We start from the raw sequence: 15,365 nt of genomic DNA on the forward strand, positions 1-15,365 counted from the left end.
GTGTGGGGAAGTGTAAGCAAGTGAGTGAGAGTTTAACAAACAAATGGATGTGTGATTAGAAGTTAACATTTGGAGTTTGAGTGCAAGTGAGTTCTATCCTTTGGAATTTTACATTTTGGGTTTTTTTACCTGGCTCATACAGAGGAAAAGCTGCATTAGCCCTTCACACCTAATGTACCACAACACTAACAAGAACGACTTCATTCTGAGACGTTCGTACAAAGCGATCATCCTCCCCTTCACCTAAAGTTATGCATGAGATCCTTGTGATCTGTAAAGCTGAGGTCAGACTACACAATTCAAGCGCAATTATACCTCAAGCCAACAGGCGTAGGATGTCGCAAAAATGTAACCTTTTATATCGTGTAGTGTGTCATAGTGGCTGTCAAATAAGGATGTATCTAGATTACCTCACCTACTCCCAAAGGAAAGACTTGACTCCTACCATGTTCTCCGTCACATCAGTAATGTTGACCAATGAATATACAGAGTGCTCTGCACCTATAAAAGAAACAAGCATCAACAAACCAAATAGAGAAGCGAAAGAAAACTGATCGAGTTGCCTCAAGTTCTTTTTAAGGGACCTGTCCTTTTCTCACAGCTGTGCTCATGCACACCGCTTCGGACGCCATTGTTTGTTTACACACGTCCTGGGTGTTGTCTTGTCTCAAACCAAGGTCCAGTTTCTTGTCGTCTTAACATCATCACCTCGGTTATGATGATTGTTTGGGTCAGATACCATCGTGCGTATTCGGTCAGTCTGTCAGTCATGTCGCAGCACAAATTTATAGCTCTTCGCCACACAGACCAAAAGAACGTGTACTCTGACCTCGGCATAAGAGCTCATCCATTACCGGGCTCCTGTCACTGCAAGGAACCATTAAAAAATAATGTTTCACCAGCACAGATAGTAATTATTGTATTTTCCATCCATGAATTAGGAAACAATTGCAGCTGATGATGTACTTCAAGACCCCACTCCTCAGATGCCATCCAGCAATAGCAAAGAGGCTTTGGACAAGGAAAGGTAAGGATCATAATGTTTACCCCCAGTAAATGATATGGACAGTAAACCGTTTGTCATACAGCATATACCAACCTTTATATTGCAACTTATCTGCAGTGGTAAACAAGAAATCAGCATACTGCAAGAAAAAAAATGTATAAAAGAAGACAACCTCAGTGCTTTTGCGTTTTGATTATTCCGCAGTTTGTGCTATCAATTGGCATGCTTGAGCCTGATGCAGTGGAAACGTTTTATAGACTCATTAAATATGAGATCAGTTAAACTCCTCTACTAATACCTAATCACGGGTCCATTCCTTTCTCCTCCTAAGGTGTCTCCACCCAAAACACAGCGTGTGTTCACTGTGTGCTCCAGCTTCTGTTTAACAAGGCTGTGCAAAGTAAAACTTCACATTCAATTTAAAAATGCAGTTGAACATGTCGCTGCAATCACCAGCATGAGGAGACTGTCAGGGTTTCATTTTATAGTTATCTACAGCATTCATCTACTATGTGGCACATGCAGACCAAGATACAAAGTTAGTTTTAAAGTGGAATTAGTACTGGTGCCTCGTGTGGGCATTAATGTGGCACTGGTGTGTGTGTGTGTGTGTGTGTGTGTGTTTGTGTTTCAGGCAGAGGCAGAAGTCAACAGAATCAGCTGGAAGTGATGAGGAAGATGTGGACGAACTCTCCCTCATAGACCACAAGGAGATTATGAGCAGGATAACACTAAAACAAGAAGTAAGAGAGCTGCCTCTGCTGCTGCTGCGCACTGGGATTGTTTATAGAAATCTGCTTTGACAGTGTGCTGCACCAGCATACAAAACAAATCTTTATTCTGTTTATCCAGTGCAGGACAGGCTAAAGGTCACCGTGAATCACTCATATGTGAAATCAGATCCTTAGACGCACCACTGAGAGCCATTGCTGCCCTCTGGAGTTAACTCTCTGAAACTGGCATAGCTGAAAAAAACGCCAGACCACCTCCTCGTCATATGCCTCCTCCTCCTTTGTCCTGCGTGGTGCAGTCTGATAGACAGATGTGTGAAATATACTGCTCACCACTCTGCAAGGTTAGGGACAATGTGTATATAGTTAATAAAAAGGAGAAGAGCAGAAATGCAAGGAGAGGAGATGTGTGGCCTGTGATGTCATTTAAATGTGTTGCAAAAGATGTATTGAAGTGGTGCTGCTTTTATCTTCCACAAGTCTGACTTCTTTTTTTTTCCTCCGTCATCAGAGGAGCTGGTGCAGGCAGGGGGAGGTGGGGGCCTTTTATTAGGGAGGGAGGGAAAAAAAGCAACCAGGCAGAAACAGGAAAGGTGCTAGACTGCATCACTCCACGTCTACTCTAACCACTGTTTTCCTCTCCTACTTTTCACTCTCCTTCTTTTTCTCTAATCTTCCTGTCTGTCGTTCCTTTTCTGCACATCTTGTCTGTAATGTTCCCAGAGTGACGATGGCCCTGATGTTCGTGCTGGATCAGGAGATATTTTATTAGTCCATGCTACAGAAACAGACCGCAAAGGTATAGTACTTGTACTTAGCCCACGTATTTGTCATGCAGGGTAGAGTGTGTTACTAGCCTGTTTCTTTCAAGCTTGACAGATCTGCAGTCATTTTATATACACAAATAAAGATGAATGTTTATTTGTAAACTGTGATTCTTTATGATGACTGATGTTTTGCTACTTCTCTAATCTCCTCATATGAGTAGCATCCTAAACAGCCTCCAGTCCGTCTCTGTGGTTCAGTTATGTTTGAAATGTGTCGGTCTGGTTTATAAAGCCTGTTTTTGTTTTTTTCTCCTTGTGTGTTTGCTCGACAGATCTCGTTTTGTACTGTGAAGCCTTTCTGACTACATATAGGACTTTTATATCCCCAGAGGACCTAATTAAGAAGCTACACTACAGATATCCTTTTCAAATCTCTCAATATGTCACTCTGAGCTAAATTGCTATTTTACTGGAAGCATAATAATATGAAAAATACTTATTTAACTATGAAAGACCTGTTTACCTTTTAACCTATTTTCTTTTTCTACTCTTTCCAAAGATTGTACTCTACTAATGGATACTTCTAATGCTAAATTGTCGATTGAAACTATTGTGGCTTTTTGTTTAAGTGTGCATTTGTTTATAGATAAGAATACAAAAGTCTCCCCAATATGTTTTAGTTGTTATTTACTAGTAATTATAATTGATTTGTTGGTTATCGGATACTTTGAACTCTAAACCTAACCTTAACCCAAGTAAGAATTAGCAGCTATTTTGATAATAATTAATAATTCCCTTGTATATTTTCTCTCACATGTGATGGTTAACTAAAAACTTTGACTTTTCATTGATGACCACTCAGTGTGATATTTATAATGGTTTATATACAGTTCTACACCATGTACTTGGACTACTTTCCTAGTGGGGGGAATAGATTTATTAAATAAAGTGTGTTTGATTCTGCTACACTAGGTGGCGATGTGCCCCCTTTCAGTTTGTCACTATTAAGTGTTTTCTAATTGGCCACAGACCAAAACAGCTGCCGCTTGCGGCAAGTTGAGAAATGTGACTGAGCACTTTTCAGTGTCATTCTATTATCCATAATAACTTGAAAATATTTCATTCTTTGAGCTGGCAGATTATAAACTTGGACTCAAAAATGCACCGTTCTGCATTTCATTGTAATTAGTTTTCTTGCCATTGTGTTCTTCTGTTATTTCCAGGTCATAACAGGGGGTGTGAACTTAGGAACATGTGCCATTTTGGGTCCAGTTGAACATATACATGCAGCAGTAATTCGACTCCCAACCACATTATCTGGGTGTGTTAGTCCGACTTTGAGAAATGTGATTACAATTACAGTCATACTAACATTTCAAAATCGGGTTTGAGTCGGATTAGTGCAATCATTTGATTTGCATTTGAGACGTGGAGAGAGATGTTTTGTGTCTGGGTTGGGTTCAAGCAGTTGGAATTTGGTTACTATATTATGATAAATTAAAACACAGGGATTTCAACTCTTCGTATAACAGAAGACATGAAGTGTATGCAACAAAAGCTGTCATTATTAAATTTGTAAAAACATGTACCACCCTAACAAAAATTTGATCAGTTGTTCAAAGTTTGCACTATATACTGGATGCATAGCTTTATTTCCATTGTCCTTGACCACAAAGCACATATACCAGGTTCTGCCACAGTCCGGACACTTTCAAGAAGCGAGTCAGCAAGAACACCTTCTTTGTGCTGGTCCGTGTGGTGGATGAGCTGTGGTGAGTGTGTCTCTGTGTTTTGTTCATCATGTGAAGAAAAGTAGCCCTTTTGACAGGGACTGTTTAGGCTAAGCTCTGTGAAATAATGACATGGATATAGAAGTTTAGAAACTGGAATATTTTTAGTGCCTTGCATGGGAGTGTGTATACCATTGTTTCCATTTTCATGCAAACAAGGTTTTCTTTTTATACAATTATGCTCCACATGAAGAATTTCTGTATGTGAAGACTGTAATTTTCAACCTAGGGTCAGGAGCTCTCAAGATGGGGGAAAAAAAATGTAATTTCTGCTCTAAATGTTAAGTTGAAATGAATCAGTGTTAGATTTATTTTGACATGACTGTCAGCTCTAACTTGAAAATGTCTTTTTCTGTGACCTCGTCCTCAGATGTCTCTGTTTGTTCGTCTCCCTGCAACTGGCATTTTAAAATGTCACTAGAAATGACTCACTACAGCTTAAAGTGCTCACATTTGAATTCAATTCCTCCGCTCCTCTGTTTTCTCCATCACCGGGTTTAATTGTCTTATGGTGTCCTTCTGCTCTTCCTCTGTACCTCAGCCTGGTGGAGCTGACAGAGGACATCTTGAAACAGCTCATGGACCTGGTGTTCACGCTGGTGTGCAACGGTGAGCTGAGCCTCGCCCGTGTGCTCCGCAAGAACATCCTGGATAAAGTGGAGCAGAAGAAGCTGCTACGCTACACTAACTCCCTGAAGCCCCTGGCTGCCCGAGGGGTCTCTGCAAGGTACTGTGAGGGGGTAAAGGGTCAATGATTTGTGGGTGTGTTGATGGTGCAAAACTGTTTTGTTTGTTTCTTTGCCATTGCCAGTCTCTCACTTCCTCACTCATGTTTTAGAGAACAATTCCTTAACCTAAGATATATGGATATATCTATCAAGGCAAGATTCAAGGCACCAGATAAAACAGAGTTCAATAAAATAAAATTGCTACTGTCTCTGATGTAAACCAGAAAAACAAAACACTGCTATGCTGAGAAACATGGAGAGTCCAAATGGTTTGAGTGTAAGGGGCATTCATTTATATCGTTTATATCTAAGTTACACACTATAGCTTTAACTATGTTAAAGTGAAATAATATCCAATTAGGCAACCTAGAATCCCACCACTGACTAACACAGTATACAATCCAATACAATAGGTATTAACTTTCTGCCTGCAGCCTACTATCAAGTTTTGGTTTTGGCCCCTTCAGGTTTTAGTGAACCCGCTTTACGGAGAAAGAAAACAGAGATTGCTCAGAGATTTCACTGTTTGGTGGCTAAAAACAGTCTACAGCAAAATAGGATCAAACTGTCATCACGTGACAGTTGCTATGATCCGTGTCTCTAATCCATTCAGACCATGAAATGAAATGCTGCCAAAATGCAACGGCTGATGAAATATTTTGTAGCACAGACGGACGGTGGAGTTGTTACATAACTGTCTGTGTTCCCTCACAGGCCTGGAACTCTGCATGACTTCCGCAGTCATGAGATCGCCGATCAGCTCACTCTTCTCGATGCCGAACTCTTCTATAAGATAGAGGTGAGGTGGTTTCTTCACGTTGAAGTTAATTGTCAACGTTAGTTGACACACAGTCGATCTTAACATTTCCTGTTTACCCTCAGATTCCCGAGGTGCTGCTTTGGGCCAAGGAGCAGAACGAGGAGAAGAGTCCGAACCTGACTCAGTTCACAGAGCACTTTAACAACATGAGCTACTGGTAAGATTGAAATCACACAGTTCATGACCGCACCCCGCGCCGTCTGTCATAAATGTAAACATCACATGGTTTATTTTCATCCTTTAGGGTTCGCTCTTTGATAATTCAGCAGGAGAAAGCCCAAGACAGAGAGAAGTTGCTCCTTAAATTCATCAAAATAATGAAGGTTAGTCAAACTAAAGTTCTATTCCTTGGTGGATTTTTCTTGCTTTATCTTCAGGATGCAGATATAGGCAACTGGGCTTGCTTGAGTTTAGTCAAAGACGATTCACCTCTCATCTAAGATGCTTCGTCTGAGAACTGAAGAAGGCTCTTAGATGATTATACAAGTACAAACTAGCATACATTAAAGTGAACCATTATAATAAATGCATACACGCATAGAGCTAACTAAGAAACTGTTTTAACTTCTTTTCTTTTTTTAAAAAGTGTGAAAATATAACAATTAAACAAATGACGTCCTCATCTTAACTCATGCAAGATGCAATGACCTGTATGACGGAGAAGCCAGACATTTTTTTGTTTAATACAATAATATTCATAAACATTTCTTATTACAGCACTTAAGAAAGTTGAATAATTTCAACTCCTACCTGGCAATACTGTCCGCCCTGGACTCTGCTCCCATCCGGAGGTTGGAGTGGCAGAAACAGACCTCAGAGGTGAGAGGGATGAGTTTGTCATGTCATAAAAGATCTCTGTCTTTGAACATACATGTCTTACTTGACTCTTGTGTCCTCACGTCCTCTGTATTCTTTGTCAGGGACTGGAGGAGTATTGCACGTTGATCGACAGCTCCTCCTCCTTCAGAGCTTACCGAGCTGCTCTGGCTGAAGTGGAGCCTCCATGTATCCCGTATCTGTGAGTGAATGTTTGTGAATGCGTTTTGGAACTCAGTAGGAGTGAAACGGTCTGTGCATTTGTCAGTACAGATGCCACAGTTCAGTGTATGGAGTAGTACAACAGATACAGCTGATTATGAGCAAGTAAAAAAGGAGGAAATAAAAGAAAGTGGTGGTATAGATTGGTGTTAGATTGGAACTTGTTCTACATGAAGACTATTGGTCCTGTAGAACACACACGCACACACACACACTGCAGTTCTTGAACACACAGATATTAACAAAATGTTACACTCATTTTACTTTCATTGTGACTTGAAAATATTTTTTAATGATGATATCCATATGTATATATATATGTATATATGTGTATATATATATATATATGTATATATGTGTATATATATGTATATATATGTGTATATATATATATATATATATATATACATATACATATACATATACATATACATACATACATACATATAGTGCGCAGCTGTGTATTTTCACACAATTAACACTGGGTGGCACAAACAGTTACAATAACTACTATTAAAAATGGATAAGAATAAATCTAGAATTGTGTACTTTTTGTTGCTTTTTTCCGTTTCCTGTACCGAACTCTGACCCCTAAAATAAGGAACATACTGAACTGTAACTTGTGTAAGCCATCACTCCCCGAGAACTTGACCAACATGACTTGTCTGTCCTCCCAGGGGTCTGATTCTCCAGGACTTGACATTCGTCCACTTGGGAAACCCTGACCTCATTGACGGAAAGGTCAATTTCTCCAAGCGCTGGCAGCAGTTCAACATACTGGACAGCATGCGGCGCTTCCAGCAAGTGTAAGTCCACTTAGATAAATTTATGATGAAAAGATCTTTTTATGGAAAGATTTTTAAGCATAAATCACAGAAATACATGTTAGTGTTAGTAGAAAATATAATTTGTGCCAGGAAAGAAATTATGTTTTTCATTTCATTGTTTTATAAAACATTTCTGTTATCGCCACAACTTTGACCTCTTCTCATCGCAGACATTACGAACTGAAGCGCAACGAAGACATCGTCTCGTTCTTTAACGACTTCAGTGACCACCTGGCAGAGGAGGCCCTGTGGGAACTGTCGCTGAAGATCAAGCCCAGGAACATCACCAGGCGCAAGACGGAGCGCGAGGAGAAGACCTAGGCCCCATGGGCCAAAAATTGACTGACCTCCAACTGTGCTTCATGACACTAACTCCACTTTACTACAGACCGAGAGAAAGAAGAATGGAAGCTATCCGCTGGAGCAAATGGGAGACTCATTGCAGAACAAACAATAGACCGATGCTTGGCCAGGGGTTTATAAGGAACTCTGCTGTTGTGGGAGATTATAATTGGGATTACTGCGGATCTGGCGTGTAGATGGGAAGAGATAGTGACTATGTGGAAACAGGAAGAAGCCTGGTGCCAAGGAGGACAGAAGAATCTCACTGAGTGGGCAGACAGTATGGAAATAAACCAAAGTCTGCTCCCTGGAATCTCTGTTTTAGAGTGGAGCGGTTGTGCGTGCGTGCGTGCGTGTGTGAGTGAGCGAGAGAGAGAGAGAGAGAGTTGAATGGTCCATTACTCTCCAAGTTGCTCCTTCCTCTTCCTTTATATATGTGCCATTTGCTGGTCATCCTCTGTGACCCTCCCCCCCACTCATGATTTCCCTGAAACGGCAGAACCTTGAGAGCGACCTGATGTGAACTGTAATGTCAACATGTGGGTCGCACATCGAGTCAACTGGAGAGGGGGCAGGGGATCTGAACTGAGAGAGGACAGCCATTATAGACTGGAAACTACGAGTTTGTTTTGAAACATTTTGTGTAAGAATCATGTATGGTTATAAAATGTATTATATACAGTGCTCCTTTTGTTCTTAAAAAGGATGTTTATGCTTATGAGAAGAGCTTAGCTTCTCCGAAGTGCCATACATATGTGCACTAAAAAAAGCAAAGCAAAAACACAAAAAGATGAATTACTAAAGATGCTGTGATATATGTATGTCATACTGAATCATTGTGTGCCGTGTTCAAGTGTAGAAAATCATTAGGCAATCACAATCATGTCCCAGTCATGTCGGTGCGTGGAAGTGTTTGTGTGTGCGACTGCGACTGAAGTCCTTCTGTGACTTTGCGTGTTTGTCTTTTCAAAATGTGCTGTAGTAAAATCATTCTGGTTTCTTTTCAGGATAATGTCAAAAGCATCACATCACACTGTGCTCTCAAACTTCAATAAAACAAAACAGCTCTGTTTCTATACACACTGCCGCTCACAAACTTCACTCTCTGTCAAAGGTCAAACAAGTCTGACACTTTCAACCTTAATAATAGAATTTCTTTTTTTATTATTGAACAGAACAGTGTATGGAAGATAAACTTAAAAATGTTAAGGCATGTGTTCAGCATTCAATATTCAAAAGGAAGCTCTCAATAGAAAACCCAAGATACTAAAAACAGACAGAAAGCAACAATCTAGTATTAATATAATTTAAATATATATATTTATCTCCATTAAATCACCAAAAAGGCAAAAATTAAAAAGGTCAAACTCAGTGCAAAAGCATGGCGGAATTTAAATATTTTCCTGTCTTTGACCTTTATCACTCCTGTTTTCAGTAACATTACCTGAACACATTAAAACTTAAGAAAAAAAGAATGGAAGACTATTACATGTGAAAAGCACGCTATTAGCATATTCGTTGTGCACAAACAATAAAATTACCAAGACTTATGACACTGGATACTTTTGATATCATTAATGTGGACAATTTTAAAAAGCTACACAGAGGGGGGGAGACTGACGTCAGAGTAGTGACCGAGTTTCTCAAAACTCCGTCAGTTGCCGACCCACTCCGCCAAAATCAGTAGCAGCGATTCCCGACTCAAAGCTCATCCTCGGCCTACATTCATCCACAGTCTCAGTGAGGGCGACTACTGGGCTCCAGCAGGACCCTCTTTCCTGCAGGATTAGTGGCTCCAATCTGCAGGTCACCCTGCTCTGAAATGGCCCGTTTGAAGCCCCGCCCATTGCTGTTGATGGACCCACGTTGCCATTTGCAGATGTCTCCGTTCAGAATGTCCTGGATGTGCTGCACGATGAGGTTGATGGCCACTGATGTGAGACAGATGGAAGAATGTGTCATGTAATGTTGGGCTGCTACATCAGAAGAAAACAAACAACACTTACCCATATTGTCCACTCCTCTCGGAATGATCACATCAGCGTACTTCTTCGTCTGGGAGAGGATAAAGTGAAAATGTTCAGAGACGTATTGACTGACACTGTGAAGGGGAGACACATGAGTCGCCATACTTACAGGCAAACAAAATTCCTCAAAAGCAGGCTTGACGAACGTCGTATACTGTGAAAGAATTTGCTCCAAGTCTCTCCCTCTGTTCATGTCTCGCAGAACTTCAGAGAAAGAAAGAAGTCAGACAAAGGAAGCACTGGGACAACTACTGGAGTATTGTGTGTTCAACACGGACATTAATACCTCTGCGAGACAGTCTGACGTCTGAATCTGTGTCCACAAAGAGCTTCATGTGAAACATATCACGTACTTTCTGGGGGTAGAAAACGAGGATGCCTTCAAAGAGGACCACGTCTGCTGGGTAAACTGTGATCCTGTCTTCCAGCCTATAAAAACACACATAAGTCGTCAAAGAAAGGTACTAATAAAAGGAGGTCAGAGGATTCTGCATCGGGGCTTAACCAATATGCTTCCTACCTACCTGGAATGGGTAACAAAATCATATGTTGGCACTTCCACCACTTTTCCCTCCGCAATGTCCTTCAAGGTTTTATACATTAAATCGTTGTCGAATGCCTCTGCAAGACAACAAACACAATTTTATAATGTGAATATAAGGGATTGTGACTCCAGGGTTGCATGACAGAGTTGACAACAACTGCCATCTGTGATGTTGACCAACAGGATGCTGATGGAAATCATGCTACTTATTTTTGTGATAAATTATATCAGCTATCATCAAAGCTGCTGCTATTATAAAAATATAACTATTTTCTTTCCCACAACTGATCTAACTGTCCTTTAATGCAACTGTTATGTATCTGTTCCCTTTATATGTCCACTTCTTTTCCCATCTCCCTCCTCTTAACCCCATCTTCTCCTTTCACCCCACCCGGCCCAGACAGTTGGCTGCATATCTGGTTCTTGCAGAGATTATTTCCTGTTCTTAAGTGCTTTGAAATAAAAAAAATGAGGTTAAATAAGGTTAAATAGGTTAAAATAAAGATAAGATAAATAAAGATATAAGATATGAATTGATCTCTGACCGATGGTCCAAAACCCAAACATTTTCACTAAAAAGGCAGGAAAGAAGCAGATCCTCACATTTGAGTCACTGGAACCATGAGGAATTGTAGTAATTAGTAAGTTAACTGGTCTTACCTGGGTGATCAAAGTTGTACTGGCCTTTCAGTGCCTTTGCCTTCTGTTCTGGAGTCAGGACTCGATAGAAACAGTCCTGACTGATGATGGCCACCTTCCTCTGGCGGTGGTCCACCTTGTGTTGGCCCAGGAGCTCCATGATCTTGGCACAAACTGTTGACTGTGTCAGACAAGTCACAGTTATTTACAGCTGTCATTCACAGAACCCTTGGTGTTAACTACACCTAATTACGGTTTTTGAAGTACTTCATGAGTGCATGTTTTCTACAACGCATGCATAAAATGAAGCTATGTTTAATATATCACACAGATTTATTGGAAGTCTCCCGCGGATCAGAGGTAAATACGAGTCCCTGAGCGTAGACTGCATTTGATGTGGTGTCAGTGACCTTCTCACAGCAACTGCTTAGAAAAATGAAGATGTTCCGCGTCAAACTGTCACAGGTAAGTGATAACGGACAGTAAAATATGGAATGACTGATTACTAGGTAATGGAATAATTTAAAAAAGTAGAATATATTAAACGGTGGGGGGGCGTGTCAGCTGCTTTGACCGGTTGATAAGCAGTTAACTAAGCTAAGCTACTATGCTAATTTCCGCTGTTGGGGGAGATCTTCCGGCTGAAAACAACTGACCTTGCCGCTGGCGGTTCCTCCACTAACCCCGATCAAGAAAGGACGGTGCCGGGGCCTCTCTGCATCGTCAAGGGCTCCGAGAGCGTCCATTGCAGTCGAATAGGAACGAGAGCACTGCAGGGAAACTAGCTAGCTTATTAAGTGCTAGCAATGTAAAAACAACACGCTACTCTCGCGAGAAGTGACGTGATTGCAACCCAAGTTTCGCTACAGGTCTCGTCCAATAATTTCCGACAGGCTGTGTACGAGAGGCGCGACGCTGCCTCCCACTTTTCGAATTTTTCAAAACGTGGAAATCAATTAACTATTAAGTAATAAATAAGTACAACTGCAGCAGGAATGAAGCTGGGTCATCCTAGTACATGAACATGAAACACAAATAAAATAATTAAAGTAAACAGAAAAGAAGGCTAAAATTATAAGAGACAGATATTTTTATAGTCTTTTGGCCTTATTGTTGTTTTTATCCATTATTTTTAATGACAACGGCACTGTATATTCTATTTTCTATTTTCAGAGATGACCAATTGTGTATGTCAGACCAGAATACAGAGACATGAGAACACTTAAAAGTAAGAAAGTAATTCAAAGCTCAAAGTTCTTTCTTCATCACAGTTCAATGTTCCTAAACTGCTCTGTCTCCCCACCTCAGATCGAAGCTCAGTGTAGAGAGCGCCACTTGCTGTTTATAGTGAGAAACTAACTGCTACAGTTATATAGTGTACTTAGGCTACAGTGGCCCAACTATTTTTTTTTTTTTTTTTTGGCTTATAACTGATTCAATTATAATCTTTATGACAGGGTGAACAGCACATGTCACATGCGATCTGATCTTTTTCACTTCTGATCTGGACAACATATGAAAGACCTTGTTCAGTCTTCAGTTCAGAGGAAAAAACATTTTCCTTAAAAGATTTAGCATTAATGATGAAAATCTAGTCTCTTTCAGAAGGCATGGCAAAAGAACACCATTCAGGAAAAATATTTACATTTATTAGGAAATTAATGAAATATAAACAATACATGTATGCATTTGCAGGTATTAACAGCATTATTGTTTCTCTGGAACATTGTCTGATTTTTCTGTGTCTTCACTACATTGTGACTTGTCTTTTCTGGATTCATCCAACACTATCTCCAAAGCAGCACTTCCTTCAATCCTCTTCACAGTTTCTCCTTTGGCAGCAAGGATTTCCTCAATGTTTCTAAAGGAAGAATCAACAGAGGACATTCAGAGATAGTATAAAGTGCATGTAGCTGGTAAATTTAAAATGTCCCTCTTGGCTTTAACTATCAAAGTTGCTGTCTGGCCACAACTTTACCATTTTTTGTTCTAGTGACGCATACTGTTTCTGAGCTATGAAAAACGTAGCCTGAGAGTAATATGTCCCTGTCAGTTTTTGATATGCAGACCTACTGGTATATAATATACCCTATTTAGATCTCCTGCTGATTCTGACAAACATCTGTTGTTTTCTAATTGTAAACAATGTGGTCATCTTATTTCATTGACAGATACCACCAGTGGGCTGGGGTGTATACCACACTTGGTTTTGGCTGCATTTTACACTACATGGTGCAAGTGATCCAATTCTTGATTCTTGATCTTATCCTCTCATGTGGTACAAATCAGATATGACCCATGTAAGTATAAGCAGGAAAAAAAGCACATGGATTCAGGTATAGTCAGTGTGGTTTCAGGCCTCATTTGTATGTCAAAATGCTACTTGATGTCTCCTTGCCCCTCAAGGAGATAAGGCTCAAATAAACAAGGTAAACTTGGGCAGAAGTTACCTGGCGTTTACAGCAGAATAATGGCAGCGAAAGCATTGTTGACGGATGCCCCAAACACATTCAATACATAGACTTCATGCACTTTGTTCTCTATGCTTTGAATAAATAGATAAATCCTGCACTTTTAACCTTTTACAGACGTTTTGTTTTCTTCAGTTACACAGATATCGTGATGTACCGTTATATGATCGTCTGGCAATATATTGATTATCACAGAATTGTATCCTATTTGTTGTCTCTCCACGTGTTAACTAGTGTAAATGCAGATTGCAGCTTTCACAAATTCAGATTTGGCTGAAATTGTGTCCAAGAGATGTTGAGGATGTGTTATTGAACTGCACTGCTTTATGTTCACACGTCAGGTGTTTCAGTGATTCTGTCCACCTCATTCAAATCAATGAGGGAAGGTCAAACAACAATTTATTGTATTATTCTGTTTTGTGTTGAGAAGTTCAAATCACGCACCTCTTCCCTTCAAGGTCAGAGAACCAGCCAAGGTTATCAGCGATGATGTGATGATTTTTACATCCTGGACACGTCACTATCACGACACCTTTGTGGTATGCTATCTTGGATATCTTTTGCGTGGATCTTGTGGAGCAAACCTGCAAATGCAAAACAGTCTGAATGTTAGATAGATCCCAACCGGCTTAGCCCCATCGGTTGTATTCATATATTATATTACATATCTTAGTATAATATGAAAATACTAGTCAAAACTTGAGGTTGTGATATCTGTATTGTATCAGAACAGTTTCACTTAAATGTTACACACTGAGCCTTTAAACAAAACTATTTTAGATTTCCCACTTCCGCTACCTTGCACGTGTAAACAAGATGATAATGAGTTGACTCGATCTTTCCAAGAGCGTCACTTCTGATACACTGCGAAGCTGAAAACCCTCTGCAGATGATCAGACCAGCTTCACTTCTGTCAACTGGCGACAAGTAACGACCCCTCCGCTGCTCCTGCGAGGAGAGGAGCCTCGTCGAGGCTGTGGTTGTCCGTAATGTCGGAGGACACAGATCTGAACGACTGTGGAAACAGCGAAGAAACGCAGGACTGAAAGAAGACACCGTCCTCCGAGACAGAGAGCGAAAACTAACACAACACTGGTGTAAAACCAACATGACTGCTGCTGCTGTCTTTCTGTTGCCGAGGTACAAATGATTTCATCAGAGAGTGCGCTGTCCCGGTTTGATGACATCATCAAGAGATGTTTTCAAAATAAAGTTGCTACAACGGCTCTGTAAACATGCGTATTACTATTATGGTTTATTATTGCACATTGTTGGGACTTAAATATGTTTTTCCAAACAGATACCGCAAAGGAAAATAAACTAAATGTGTTTGCTTCCATTTTCCATTAATGGAAGTAAAAGATGTAAGATTTCCAATATGAAATCCTAACGTCTGTCAAATGTTGTATTCATAAGCGCTTCACTTTCCATTTTTAAGTCCCACAAAAAATTATGAGATGTAATAAAAGATACATTTTCTGGAAAAGACTGACAAGATTGTGTTCAGCATACTGAAAATTAGACATTTTTAATGTACAATTTTATAGAAATTTCAATTGAAAAAGCTTGCATTAGCACTTTTTTAATCAAAAACACTCCAAATTTCAGATGCAATAAAAACATGATTTACCTAAT

At 40.1% G+C, this 15,365-nt stretch overlaps 3 protein-coding genes across 13 annotated transcripts in view; 1 reads left to right on the plus strand and 2 right to left on the minus strand.

Moving 5' to 3' along the window:
• Window positions 1-9,131, plus strand: part of rapgef1b (Rap guanine nucleotide exchange factor (GEF) 1b) — a 42,922-nt gene extending 33,791 nt beyond the window's left edge. For all 11 annotated transcript variants that reach the window (XM_058616882.1, XM_058616889.1, XM_058616883.1 and 8 more), the window contains 13 exons: window positions 942-1,027; window positions 1,641-1,749; window positions 2,461-2,536; window positions 2,837-2,921; window positions 4,184-4,276; window positions 4,836-5,021; window positions 5,737-5,821; window positions 5,905-5,999; window positions 6,087-6,165; window positions 6,560-6,661; window positions 6,763-6,860; window positions 7,558-7,686; window positions 7,878-9,131. In XM_058616882.1, the coding sequence (XP_058472865.1) occupies window positions 942-1,027; window positions 1,641-1,749; window positions 2,461-2,536; window positions 2,837-2,921; window positions 4,184-4,276; window positions 4,836-5,021; window positions 5,737-5,821; window positions 5,905-5,999; window positions 6,087-6,165; window positions 6,560-6,661; window positions 6,763-6,860; window positions 7,558-7,686; window positions 7,878-8,028 (1,374 nt within the window). In that variant the 3' untranslated portion in view covers window positions 8,029-9,131. The remainder of the gene's footprint in view (window positions 1-941; window positions 1,028-1,640; window positions 1,750-2,460; window positions 2,537-2,836; window positions 2,922-4,183; window positions 4,277-4,835; window positions 5,022-5,736; window positions 5,822-5,904; window positions 6,000-6,086; window positions 6,166-6,559; window positions 6,662-6,762; window positions 6,861-7,557; window positions 7,687-7,877) is intronic.
• Window positions 9,132-9,189: 58 nt separating this feature from the next.
• On the minus strand, window positions 9,190-12,093 carry uck1 (uridine-cytidine kinase 1). The gene is made up of 7 exons (XM_058616894.1): window positions 11,916-12,093; window positions 11,281-11,440; window positions 10,601-10,697; window positions 10,363-10,505; window positions 10,186-10,280; window positions 10,056-10,104; window positions 9,190-9,980 (listed from the first exon to the last, which is right to left on the minus strand). The coding sequence occupies exons 1-7, from the start codon at window positions 12,003-12,005 to the stop codon at window positions 9,787-9,789; spliced, it is 828 nt and encodes a 275-aa protein (XP_058472877.1). The 5' UTR covers window positions 12,006-12,093; the 3' UTR covers window positions 9,190-9,786.
• Window positions 12,094-12,886: 793 nt separating this feature from the next.
• dnlz (DNL-type zinc finger) lies at window positions 12,887-14,892 on the minus strand. Its single transcript, XM_058616895.1, has 3 exons — window positions 14,529-14,892; window positions 14,175-14,314; window positions 12,887-13,120 (listed from the first exon to the last, which is right to left on the minus strand). Exons 1-3 carry the CDS (start codon window positions 14,838-14,840, stop codon window positions 12,967-12,969), a joined length of 606 nt encoding a protein of 201 aa, XP_058472878.1. The 5' UTR covers window positions 14,841-14,892; the 3' UTR covers window positions 12,887-12,966.
• Window positions 14,893-15,365: the final 473 nt, after the last annotated feature.

This window comes from Solea solea, chromosome 19 (genome assembly GCF_958295425.1).
Source record: "Solea solea chromosome 19, fSolSol10.1, whole genome shotgun sequence".
In the NCBI taxonomy this organism is placed as follows: Eukaryota; Metazoa; Chordata; class Actinopteri; order Pleuronectiformes; family Soleidae; genus Solea; species Solea solea.